This window comes from Kogia breviceps, chromosome 17 (genome assembly GCF_026419965.1).
Source record: "Kogia breviceps isolate mKogBre1 chromosome 17, mKogBre1 haplotype 1, whole genome shotgun sequence".
NCBI lineage: Eukaryota > Metazoa > Chordata > Mammalia > Artiodactyla > Physeteridae > Kogia > Kogia breviceps.
This window is the reverse complement of record NC_081326.1, coordinates 12,467,372-12,480,706: the sequence shown is the minus strand read 5'-3', so window position 1 is coordinate 12,480,706 and position 13,335 is coordinate 12,467,372. Positions and strand designations below refer to the sequence as shown.

The 13,335-nt window shown below is 44.3% G+C and overlaps 1 protein-coding gene across 3 annotated transcripts in view; it reads right to left on the bottom strand.

Moving 5' to 3' along the window:
• Positions 1 to 13,102, bottom strand: part of PREX2 (phosphatidylinositol-3,4,5-trisphosphate dependent Rac exchange factor 2) — a 286,917-nt gene extending 273,815 nt beyond the window's left edge. For all 3 annotated transcript variants that reach the window (XM_067017094.1, XM_059042584.2, XM_067017095.1), the window contains exon 1: positions 12,921 to 13,102. In XM_067017094.1, the coding sequence (XP_066873195.1) occupies positions 12,921 to 13,061 (141 nt within the window). In that variant the 5' untranslated portion in view covers positions 13,062 to 13,102. The remainder of the gene's footprint in view (positions 1 to 12,920) is intronic.
• Positions 13,103 to 13,335: the final 233 nt, after the last annotated feature.

Genomic DNA, 13,335 nt, shown 5'->3' with positions numbered 1-13,335 from the left:
TTAGGAGCTCACCAGGGTGTCCTCAGGTGTGAGTTACAAGGATATAAGCCTTGAAGGGAGTTGTGAGTTACACAGGAATATGCAGTGCCTGACAGGAAACAAACACAGAATAAATGATGATTTCCAGATTATCTTGGGACATTTTTTTTGTCAGGGGGGAGACTTCCGAAAAATGTTTAAATCACACAAAACCTCCAAATCTCTCAAATTCTTCCTGTAGTCAAAGCCAATGGGTGGGTGGGGGGGAACCTTTAGGGAACCCTTACAAACATATGTAAAGAGATGCATATATAAAATATGAAATGGACTTCTATATGGGCAAGAATATATCATTTTAGGGTGAAATAATCCAAATGGTATTTTAGTACAATACGTTCTTACAGTAAAGGAATCCAAGAATTAATATAAGCGATTTTCTGAGGAATGAGCCTAAAGTATCACTGACTCCGAAAAGGTGGCAGAGACTACTCTTTGCCTCTCAGTATGAATTCGGCACTTCTTAATTTTAGTATAAAACTCCCCACATCTCAGCTGTACACATGGCTGCCCAGCTAGACACTACATTCGCCAGCCTCCCTTGTGGCTGATTCAGCCATGTCATGTTCTGGCCAAGGGGATGACAGTGCAAGTGATGCGTGGAATGTGTCTCCCACCATCAGTCCCTCTGGGGCTGGAACATGAAAGCGGTTCTGGCAAGCCAACTTCAACCATATGGATACTGGCTCTCTGTCCTACAGACTCTGATTTAGTCGGTCCTAGGGGATGGTAGAGCAATAAGACAGAAGGACCAGAGGTCTCTGAATGACGTGATGGAGCTGAGCTGCTCACTCCCCTGGACACTGTTGGGCAACAGTATTGAAAAATTAAATAACCAGAGCGCCAAGACAGGATGCAAAAAGGGCCTGTTGATTACATACCACTTCCATATTCACAAGCCATCCTTCTGTGTTGTTTAAACTACTGTTGTTTGACCTCAGTGAAAGCAGCTGAACAAACATTCTTATAAATATATATAATAAACACAAAAATTCTGGCCTTCCGGAAAAAGAATTATAAGTACAGGCTTAAAAAAAAAACTGTTCTTTTTCTAAAGAAAAAAAATAAAATATACTAGTAGAAAAGAAGAGAGCAGAGTCTTAGCATAATCCCGGGAAATCACTGCTGAGCTAGAGAAGATTCATTAAAGAAAAACTACAAATAAATTTTAAATATTAAGATTATTCTGTTTGACAAGACAAAGGCAAAAAAATATATTAAAGTTTGCCAATTTGTTAATAATTTGCATAAATCAATAAGAATTTGGAAGCAAAATGTGAAGTTTCAAAAAAATGACTAGGACAGAGTTAGATACAATAAATACTGATTTATCTTACAGGCCCATTTTTGATAGGCTACAGGTTAGATTTCTTTAATAAAGAAATGACTCCTTTTTTGTTCCTCTGTCATCCTCAACATGTGACTTCTATTTCATGGTCCAAAATGGCTGCCCCATCACCTGCCATCACCACCTCATACCAGCCAGGGAGAAGGGGGAGAGTGCATAGTCTTTTGTTATAAAAGAATACCTTAGAAGTTACCCATGCTGCGTCTGCTCACAACCCGCTGTCCAGAACCAGAACCAGGACACATGCCCACACTTAACTGCAAGGGAGGCTGGGAAATGTAGTCTTAAGATGGACAATCATGCTAAAACTTTTATTACTACAGAAGAAAAAAGATAACGGATATTGGAGGTAATTAGAAGTCTCTGCCAGAGATCTCATTATTAAGAGGGACAAGAAAAATTGAGATAAAGGTGTATCTAGAATATTCCAGAAAGTGTGAAATGTACAAGATATAAATAAAAAATATTTCTACATATATTAAAGTTACACAAAGTAGTCAAACATGACATAGATATACAGTATATAAAATGGAAGGCTCCTTTACTCATAATTTCACCTCTGGGAAAATAATGAGTTATTAATATAATCTTGGAATGTGTGGGCGTGGGACTAACATTTAGGTGAAAATAATGTCTTTCCACAGCTCTTCCCCTAGTGCTACTGACAGAAATAAAACTTTGGAATGTGAGATGTCATTTTTGGAATCCTAAGATTTCTTTCTTTGGGGCAATAGTCTCAAATAAGAAAAAAACGAGAATCCAAGGGAGCAAGAAACTAAGGCCAAGTGGAGGCATTGTACAAGGCACTGAAGGAAAACATCAATGTTTCTTGCAAAACCACTGAAAATGTGTCACCATCTATAAAGCCTCTGCTCCTGGCAAGAAGACAAGTTAAATAGATAATTAAAATCACAAAAGTGGCAAAGCAAAGTCAAACATAGATATCAACCCTCATTTGACCTTCTCAGAGAAATGAAGCTTTAAACTGAATAAAAATGCTTACCCATTCATATTCTATATTGCTAGATTTTTGCTATAAACTCAAAAAAGAGTTTCATATCAGTATTCTAATTTTAACCAGCTGGAGTCATTTCTTAAGTATTATACCATTTAACCTTTCCAAATGAAGGGCTTGCCTTTTCATGGAAAATATGCATTTAGCATTAATGACAGAACATAATGTCCGTGGGCTTAGATATTCTCCAATGAGATAGGTCCTTTTTTGTATACTATACTTAGCTATATGGCAAGGTTAGAATTAAAAAACAAATTATTCACAGATTCAAAGTCTGAAATCATCTATACTAATCAGAAGTCTTTAAATATCAGAACCTCAACGTATCAATTTTCTTAAAATCACAAACACTGAACTCATGGATCAAATGCAATAGTTCATGAGAATGGGGAAAAAATTAGGAAGAAAAAGTTTGTATTAGATGTGTCAGGATGTGAATGATTTCACTCAAAACCATTGGAAAAGTGACCCAACCACACTTTCAAACAAAGAAACATTTACTAAGTTGAGAATAATAAAAATGCATCTGTTATGAAAAGTAAATATTATAAATAAGATTTTTAAAGAATAAAAATGAGAACAACTATTTTTAGGTCAAATAGATTATACCCAAAACTCAAGCATAACAATCTTATTTGGTATTAAAATACAATGCCAGGTATGGAGTAAAAAAAGAACACTCAAAAGACAAGTACTAAGAAAAATGTAATCAGACTAAAATGTTGTCAGATAAACCAGTGTTTCTTTTTTAAAAGTGTGCACAATGATTGCTATGTGCATTAAATGCATCAATTTTATACAATTTGTGTCGTGCTTTTAAAAAATGATTATGTCATTATTTCCAAGATTTGAACCTAGTCATAACAGAGGTCATAATAAATCAGGGGAACTTACTTCCCTCTTCTGACTTCTAAATTTGTATGTTGCATTTTAAAAAGTCACAGTTCACCTACAGAAGCTGATTTAATTTTAGGACAGCCCTGTGAGATAGCGTGGAATGTGTTTTCCAAATATGCAAGGAGGCATAAAGAGGCTAGGTGAGGTGCCCAAAGCTACACTGTTTGTAAATTTCAGTGCCAAGACTTTAACCCTGGGTCATCAGGCCCCCTAACCTAAACCCGTGCTCTCTACCGTGCACTTCACCCCACTGTCCCAATGCAGGAGACAGAACTGCTGGTGAGCTGTCACAGGGAGATGCAAAGGCCGCCCCAGTAGTCTCCGAAAGCTCTAGACTAAAGAAGTGGAATTTTTAAAATATACGAGAGACAGCTTGCTTGTTCTTCGGCTCTGCCATGACATTTTGCTGTGGGTATGTTCCGTGGCACATACCACGGAACATACCAAGTGCCTTCCCTGCCTCCCAGTGCCATGGGGATTCTTGATTTACCAGAAGATTCATTTGACTTCTACAATGCTCCACTATAGCTGCTTTAGTTCCCTGTTTTTAATCTATCGGCTCCTTCTCCTTGGCTATACTCATGTCCCTCAAACATCCCTAGACAAAAATGATCCCTTTACGTTGATAACCTATTTCTCCCCTTGCATTTATCACCAGCCTCCTTGAATAGCTTTTCCATTCGTCTTCATCTCCTCAGCCTCCACTCATGTCACGTCTTCCAGCTCATTCTTAGGCTTCTGCTCACACATGCTCCTGAAGCCAAAACCCCAATGATGTTCTAATTGCCAAATCCAGTGGCCTCTTCAGTCTTCACACTACCTACTTCTGTAAAGCTCTGAGAGTTGAAAGAAACCTTTCCTCTGGCAACTAGATCCTTCCTTGGCTTTCAAGAGATCACTCTCTCCTGGATCTTTGCTTCAACCTTTGACAGCTCAGTTCAAGTCACCAGTGCACTCTCCTCTTCCCCTAAACTTTAAGTATCAGCTCCCTACATCCTACTCTTGGTTATAGCATGTTTTCCTCCTTGAATTGCTCCCCTTGTGCCATCTCATCTACCTGAGGGCTTCAATGTATTTGATTAGTTATCAATACTTTGTAGATCTCTAAATTCTTGCTTAAGTTCCACATTATTATCTTCAAAAATCACAGCAGAATTTGCAGCTCGGCAAGCTGAAAACCAAGTCCACTCTTCTCCTCCTCTCCACACTGTTCTGCCCCTTGCATTCCATTTCTGAATTAATGACACACCCCATCCTATCTTCAAACTAGAGGCCACCCTGATGTTCTCCATTCTACTTAAAGCTCCACTTCTGAGTGAACGTAAGTACTAAAGGTTCTACCCAAGAAATGTCTCGTGGTTGTTGAGTGTTTGACGTTTTGTGGTTTGGTTTGAGTTTTCTTTGGGTTTAGTTCTCTATCTTCATCATCGTTTCTACCTTACATCAAACATTCCACAGTTCTTACCTGGACCAGTGAAATGGCAGAAACTCCGAATGGGTACCCAGACTTCAACTTTTGCTCCACAACCCTGTTGACAGAATTCTCTTGCCAAGAAACGTAACTAATCTCCATAAAGACTACTCATTTTAATGTCATCAAATTATAGTACAGTATAATTATGCAGATGAAACCTTAAGACTAAAGACATATCCCTCTGTACAGCGAGTCACTTCTAGCCACATGATTAACACTCCAAAAATCAGAATTATGCAAGAGCCCCATTTAATTCACAGTATGTTTACTACAAGAGTCAAGGCATCTTAAGGGCTGCTTCCTGACACCACCCTCATGAATACACATTCAGGCTAACGACTAGAAAAAAAGAACCCAGTCAAGTTAGCCCAGGAGTAGTGCCTAGTCAGGGGGATCAAACAGGAGCTGTCTTAAGGCTTAGGACAAAAATAGGGCAGGGTCTGCAGACCCTGAGAGCAAGATCACTTTGCTAGGAGCAGAAATCTGTGTTACACAAACTAGACTATGTTTATGTTTTGTGTTGTTTCCGGGATTACTGGTCTGTGCTCTCCTTTAGTAAACAGTAACCACTTTTTTTGGTTTTGTTTTTCTTTGGTTTTTTTTTTTTTTTTTTTTGGTATGTGGGCCTCTCACCGCTGTGGCCTCTCCCGCTGCAGAGCACAGGCTCCAGACGCGCAGGCCCAGCGGCCACGGCTCACGGGCCCAGCCGCTCCGCGGCATGTGGGATCTTCCCGGACCGGGGCACGAACCCGTGTCCCCTGCATCGGCAGGCAGACTCCCAACCACTGCGCCACCGGGGAAGCCCTAACCACTTTTTGAAGGTTATAACCTGTCCCAGATTAAGACGAGCAAGAAAAGGTCTTCTCTGCATTCTTCTGTGAATTACCAAATAAGCAGTGTAGGCTGAGGGCCAGGGAGGTGGTGGAAATAGAGAACAGGCAGAAGAAACCCTAAGGCCAAATTCAAAGACACAGATTCAGGGAATCCTGGCCTGGCAAATTCTTCCCCTGAGAGACCCCCTTCCCAGTGCCAACCTTGGAGGTCTCAGACTTGTTTATTATTATTTATTTTTGGTGAGGGGCTGCATTTGGTCTTTGTTGCTGCACGTAGGCTCTTCTCTGGTTGCGGCGAGAGGGGGCGACACTTCGTTGCGGTGCGCGGGCTTCTCATTGCGGTGGCTTCTCTTGTTGAGCATGGGCTCTAGGCACGCAGGCTCAGTAGTTGTGGCACGCGGGCTCAGCTGTTGTGGCTCGCGGGCTCTAGAGCACAGGCTCAGTAGCTGTGGTGCACGGGCTTAGTTGCTCCGCGGCATGTGGGATCTTCCCGGACCAGGGCTCGAACCCGTGTCCCCTGCATTGGCAGCCAGATTCTCAACCACTGCACCACCAGGGAAGCCATCAGACTTGTTTATTATTAATAAGAGAGCAAGTGTCCCCTCACAACTCATTTCCCATTGGTTTTAGTTGAAGTCAGAATTCTTAAGAATGGAACTCTTCTCAAACTGGTCTGAACTTACCTTATCTCCTACCAAGAGCCAAAAAGCATACAGAAGTGTTTATCCCCAGTAATGAGGAATGTTTCAGCATCCGGAGCATGTCACGGCATGCCAGTACCCCCGGCCTGCCGTACCATGGTCACCCTCAACGCGGTTACTCTCTCAGGATGGACCATTCTCTTCCGAGTCTGGCACATTCCTCCTCATCCCTCAGAAGCCAGCTCTGTTATCACCTCTTCCCCAAACTTCCCTTGACCCCAGGCTGAGGGAGTCCCTTGATGCCTCCCTGACACTTTGCTTATTACTCTATCATTTCACCTCCCACACTGCATTGTGATTTTTGGATACTGAAGGTTCGCACTGCAATGTGTGACTTTAAGGGGGATACAGATCAACCCATAACATAAGCCTTAGCTTAATGTGTTGAATCTATTTATCTTTCCCTAGAAACGTTGGATCATGACTGAAAGAAGCTGTTTTCAGATTCATTCAAACCCCTTTGTTTGCTTCTGCTTTGTCTGTTTTCTTGAGCACCTGCTATTTACAAAGCACGGTGATGAGGCCAAGAAAAGCGTACAGAGGAAGTAAATGCATCCCTACTCTCTCAGAGTTTACCATCCAGAGGAGGGGTTTTTCTAACTGTTTTAACAATAACACAAATCAGAACAAGGTGGGGCTATGCTAGGAGATGCCAGGGTGGAGAGCCTGAAGCCACACAATTCAGCTCCTCCGACCTTTTGTGAGGACCCCTGAAACCAAATCCCAGAACCCAGAAGCTCTCAGGAGCACCATCTGAAAGAGCTAAGAGATGCACATACATTAAGCCAAGTCAGATAAGAAATATGCAGTTGCTCAGTATACACTGTAAACCACCGTACTAACTCTGGCTGTCGTCACATAGACTGCAACCTGCTGTCACTGTCTTGAAGCCAAGATTACCATGGGAAGGACCAAACTGACCAAAAGGAAACACACAGAGAAGAAGCAGAGACTCAGAGACACAGAAAAGGGGCAGAGGAGAATATAATAGAGACAAAAACCAGACACTCGGCATGGCCAACATCTGTGGCTCTGGATAGCAATTAGAGACAGGACTCAAGATTCTGGGGTATCTGAGGTCAAAGCTCAGACAGGTAACAAATTTCTAAATTTTTTGCTTACGACAAGACACATAGCTCAAAGCTTTTGTCTTAATGTGCCTACAACGGGGAATAACCGTGCTTTCTGATTTGCCAGGAACAATCCCAGTTTACATCTGTTTCCCTGTGTAATTATTAATAGCACACCCTTGCACCCTCAGAAGTGTCCCAGTTTAAACAAAAATTATACGATCACCCTGCCTCAATGCCACTTGCCACAGTGAAATGTGTCTACACAATTTTCCAGGCCTGGTGCAGAATTCAAACGTGAGACCTTTTATTCAAAAGGCAAGACAAAAAGTGCTATTAAAGGTACTGAGGTGTGAAGCTGTCTTCTTTCTTTTGTGTATCTGCTCTGCTCACACCCCCGTTGTCCCACTGGACTTCACTTGCAAAGCCCAAGTTCAAAGATAAAATTAGCGGGCTTCCCTGGTGGCGCAGTGGTTGAGAATCCGCCTGCCGATGCAGAGGATACGGGTTCGTGCCCCGGTCCGGGAAGATCCCACATGCCGCGGAGCGGCTGGGCCCGTGAGCCATGGCTGCTGAGCCTGCGCGTCCGGAGCCTGTGCTCCGCAACGGGAGGGGCCACAACAGTGAGAGGCCCGCATACCACAAAAAAAAAAAAAAAAAAAAAAAAAAAGATAAAATTAGCAAGAATTTCAAGACAGTGATGGCAGAGCATCAAAGTAAGCTTGAGGTCCTTCAGAGGGGGTAGCCCTGTGCCACTGTATAAGATGCACCCTTAAAATCGGCCCTGGTTTGTCCTTTCTCCAGAAAACCAGTTACCACCTACGACTGCCCAGACCCTGGACATCAAATACTGGAAATTAGGTCCATAAAAGCATTTTTTTTTAATGTTTTAGAGTACTCTAATGAGGCACAGAGTTTCATTTCCCAAGCAAAACAAGAACATAAATTCAAACAAATTACATCACTCTCTACCATTTTATCTACAACCTAAAAATAATGAATCCAGATAATATCCATGGTCCCAAATGAAAATTTAGACTACAATGAACTAATAGTGTGTTACAATGTCTTTAATACCTCGATGATGGATTTAAATCGTTTCTCTTTTTTTAAAATAAATTTATTTATTTTATTTATTCATTTTTGGCTGCATTGGGTCTTCGCTGCTGCGCGCGGGCTTTTCTCTAGTTACGGAGAGCGGGGGCTACTCTTTGTTGCAGTGCGTGGGCTTCTCACTGCGGTGGCTTCTCTTGTTGTGGAGCACAGGCTCTATGCAGGTACTACATGTTTAATTTAAAGCTTCTTATTACATAACACATATGTGCCTGAGTGAAACTTAAGTAACTTCCACTATCTATACAGACCCAATGGAAAAAAACCAAAATCAGAACTTTACAGATCATTGAGGAACTGTCCTTAAAAATGGGTGGGAGGGGGCTTCCCTGGTGGCACAGTGGTTGAGAATCCGCCTGCCGATGCAGAGGACACGGGTTCGTGCCCCGGTCCGGGAAGATCCCACATGCCGTGGAGCGGCTGAGCCCGTGAGCCATGGCCGCTGAGCCTGTGCGTCCGGAGCCTGTGCTCCACGAAGGGAGAGGCCACAGCAGTGAGAGGCCCACGTACCACCACCAAAAAAAAAAAAAAAAAAAAAAAAAAAATGGGTGGGAGGTTTAGAAGATGGACGAATTCGCTGATTCCTCCATTCCTTCGTTCAGTAAGCATTTCTTGAGTACTTACAGTGTCACAAGCACTGCACAAAAGTCCGGGGAAACACAGGCAGGTAAAATGTGGCCCTGTCCTCAAGAAGCTTCCATTCTAGAAGAATGAGACAAAAGTAGGCAAATCCTGCCTATGCCTGCTTTGGTGCCATGGAAGCAGTGACTACAGGAAAGAGTGGGTACCAGGCAGCGAGCACTCCAGCCTGGGCAGGAGGGAGGACGGGATCATGAAAGTTCTACTGAAGGAGATGAAGAGCCTTGAAATGCCAGTAGGAATCCAGGGGGTTGCTAAGAGCTACAGAGGGGCAGGAGAAGAGGCCTGAGGGACTTCCCTGGCGGTCCAGTGGTTAAGACTCCAAGCTTCCAATGCAGGGGACACGGATTTGATCCCTGGTTGGAGAATTAAGATCCTGCATACCGCACAAGAGGCCTGAGAAAGCCTGGCACCCCAAGGGAAGAGTGCACCACTCTAAATGACAGCAGCTTCAAGGTCAGAGCCTTGTTCAGTCTAGAAGTGTGTGCCTGGGTGGTGACTAGAGAGAAGGTACGTATAGATTATACATATTGATACATCTGGGGGAGGAAAAAGGCAATGTTCATGGACTATCTGGGGGTCAGGGGATGAGGGGGGAAGTGCTCTCTCTTTAAAAGGCCAAAAGGGGCTTCCCTGGTGGCGCAGTGGTTGAGAATCCGCCTGCCAATGCAGGAGACACGGGTTCGTGCCCTGGTCCGGGAAGATCCCACATGCCGCGGAGCGACTAAGCCCGTGAGCCATGGCCGCTGAGCCTGTGCGTCCGGAGCCTGTGCTCCGCAACGGGAGAGGCCACAACAGTGAGAGGCCCGCATACCGCAAAAAAAAAAAAAAATAAAAGGCCAAAAGTTGGAAATGAGAAGAGAAAGCATCTTATTAAAAAAAAAAGTTTTCCCCTCACGCCATATGATCATTTAATCAAGAGCAATAATACAAATTCTTTGCTTCTTTATGGGCCTGTAAGTAAAAATATGTTCTCGGTAAAACCAAAATTATGTTTTTTCATCTCTGTAATAAAGATAAGAATTAACTTCACCCATGCTGATGACTTGAAACACTGGCAGAAATCAAAAACAATGACTAATCTAACAAATATTTAAATTTGACTTAGGAATTCATTATCCAATTTTTGCAGCAAATTTACCACTGCACTTATTTAATACTACAGGTATTTTTTTTTTTTAAATAACTTCTTTTGGGCTTCCCTGGTGGCTCAGTGGTTGAGAGTCCGCCTGCCAATGCAGGGGACGCGGGTTCATGCACCGGTCCGGGAGGATCCCACATGCCGCGGAGCGGCTGGGCCCGTGAGCCACGGCCGCTGGGCCTGCGCGTCCGGAGCCTGTGCTCCGCAACGGGAGAAACCACAACAGTGAGAGGCCCGCGTACCGCAAAAAAAAAAAAAAAAAAAAAAAAAAAAAAAACTTCTTTTGTTTGTCTGCATTTCTGACCATTCCCTTAGGATGGATTCCTAGGAAAGAAATTATGAGGCAAAAGGGTTTGAATATTTTTAAAGCTCTTGGTACATATCAGTTCAGGATAAAATTAAAACTAGATTGACTACATCAACTGGAGGTAACCACATCAAATAGGTGAGAATGAAATGTTGCTATAAATAATACCCCAAAAAGAAAATCGAATAATGTATATTATAAGTAGATCTTAGACTCTGAACGTTTATAAGACTAAAAGGGGGGGAAGGGTGGGCTGTGACGAAGTGAGAGAGTGGCAGGGACATATATACACTATCAAATGTAAATTAGATAGCTAGTGGGAAGCTGCCGCATAGCATAGGGAGATCACCTCTGTGCTTTGTGACCACCTAGAGGGGTGGGATAGGGAGGGTAGGAGAGAGGGTGATGCAAGAGGGAAGAGATATGGGAACATATGTATATGTATAACTGATTCAGTTTGTTGTAAAGGAAAAACTAACACACTATTGTAAAACAATTATACTCCAATAAAGATGTTAAAACTGAAAAAAAAAAAAAAAGACTAAAAGGAAGTCAGGGTTAACCTTTGTTTCGGAAGACTTTCGGGCCAATTGGTGTTTGTGTGTGTGTGAACGTGTACATAAAAAATAGCAAATAAAGAAAAGGAAAAGTGGAAGAGTCCATAATTTCTGAATGAGATAAGAATGAAATCATAAAACGATCTTCTTGTAAAAAGTAAAATGCAATTTATTTTATACCTCCCATAATTTCTGACTTAACTCCATACAGAATTACATTATCAATTTTAATAATCAGGTGTTAAGATCAGAGGAAAAACTGATGTTTTAAATAAAGATCAACAAATTGGTTTTTAAGGTAGGTTACATTAGCTGTCTATTTCTGTAAATTAGGACTTTTTTGCTCAGTATTTTTTCATACACCTCCTGAAAGGAGTAACTAATGCAACTTGAAGAGTCACCCAGACTCCTCAAAAGCCAAAGGACTTGGTCACCAACAAAGTTTCATGAAAGCTAAATCTGAAGCTATGAAAAGTCAAATTTCCTTAAAAACGTACTTTTTTGACATTGCTGCATGGAAGTGTACAACAATTCTATTTATCACCAATTACCAGTATATTCTCAAATACCCATACATTTCCAAAGAATGTGGCGCCTGGGGGGCTCAAGTATATTGATTTTAATTTGAGACGTCAACCAGAAGCCAACCTGTGCATCTCACATCCCTCGAGACAGTGTTCTTTCCTTCTTCCCAGAGCCAAGGAGTGAATTTCATGATTTTCAGCAGATAGCTTACCTCTTTTAGAAAGCTGAGCAGGAAGTCTGGCCTTTCGGACATTTCCCTTCAGACCAAGGGGGTATGGAATAGGGTGGTGGAAAGAGGAGGTTAGAAGATTTGAGGGAGATTTAGCAAAGGCTAAGGGTCCTCAGTCTCTGAATGATGCTCTCCCGCGCATGTGGGCGGAGAGGAACCAACCCTCAAATTCTGTCTTTGCAGCGGCGAACAGAAAAACATTCAACTTTTGAGTGCCGTCTAAGAAGTTTCCTTCACTCAGTTTTGCCCCTCCTGGCCCTAACATGAATGAAACATTTTCAAGCTGAAACTCTGAAACAAAGTTCCTACGAGTTCTATGAAATCTTAAAGTTGCTGGATGGGAGTTTTATTCTACCGCTTTCCTGGGCTCAGTGTGAACACGGGACCTGGGAGCTGAACCCACGGGGGCGGGGGATTTAAACAGCAGATTTAAACCCCGGGTTGGGATGGGGGGAGCAGACAGTCGGACGAGGATGCGGTAAGTACTACACGTGGCTTTCATATCCAACAGCTGCTGGAGATCATAACCCCAATGCCCTCCGCACCCCCCACCAGAATCCTATGCTCCAAAGATTATGATAACTAAAGGGACTTCACTGCCATGTAACCTGAATAATGAACTCAAGCTCCAGAAGATTCAGGAGATTTGTTTTTTTACCTCTAGGTACCTGAATGTAGCAGACAGACTTTAACCACCCTGCCAGAGTGTTCAAACAAAATCCCCGGGAAGGAAGACAAGGAAACAAAAAAAAAAAATTACACAACGCACTCGAGCAGACCAGGGAGGTCGGTAGAGAAGTGTGAGGAGAGACGGGGCAGCAGGGATTCCCTGAACCACAGCCTTCTCCCACGCGAGCTAACTTTTCGCCCCGGCCACTCGGCGCGTCCCCAGGCATTGAAAATGCGCCCCCGCCCGGGGACCCAGCGTCGGCGCGCGCGGATTCGGGCGCCCGCGATGCCCGGACGGGTGCCCGGTCCCCGCGCAGACAATGCCGCGCGCGCCGCCCGCGCCCCGCGTCGCCGAGAGCCCCTCACCGACACCAGGAACTCCAGCGTGCCCACGTAGTCGCGCTCGGTCTTCTGCAGCTCGCTGAGCACGCACACGCGCAGACGGAGCTGCTTCTCCAGGTCCCGGGCGCTCTCGGCGCGGCCGTCCCCGCGGCTCTCGTCGCTCATGGTGGGCGCCGTGCCGCCCGCCGCTGCCCCGCGCGCCCGCCGCTGCCCCGACCCCGCGCGGCCGGCAGGGACAGTTGCCGCCTCCGCCGGGTCCGAGGTGGGCCGGGCGACTTTACGCGCCGGCGAGAGGCCGGGGCGGGGGCGGAGGAGGGGGCGCCCGCCGGGAGTCGGGCGCGGGAGACGGGGGGGCTGTGCCGAGGCCACTCCCTCCAGGGGGATGGGGCTCCCGCCCGGGACCTGCGCACCGCGCCCCGCGGCTCTGGCCTCGCACTGC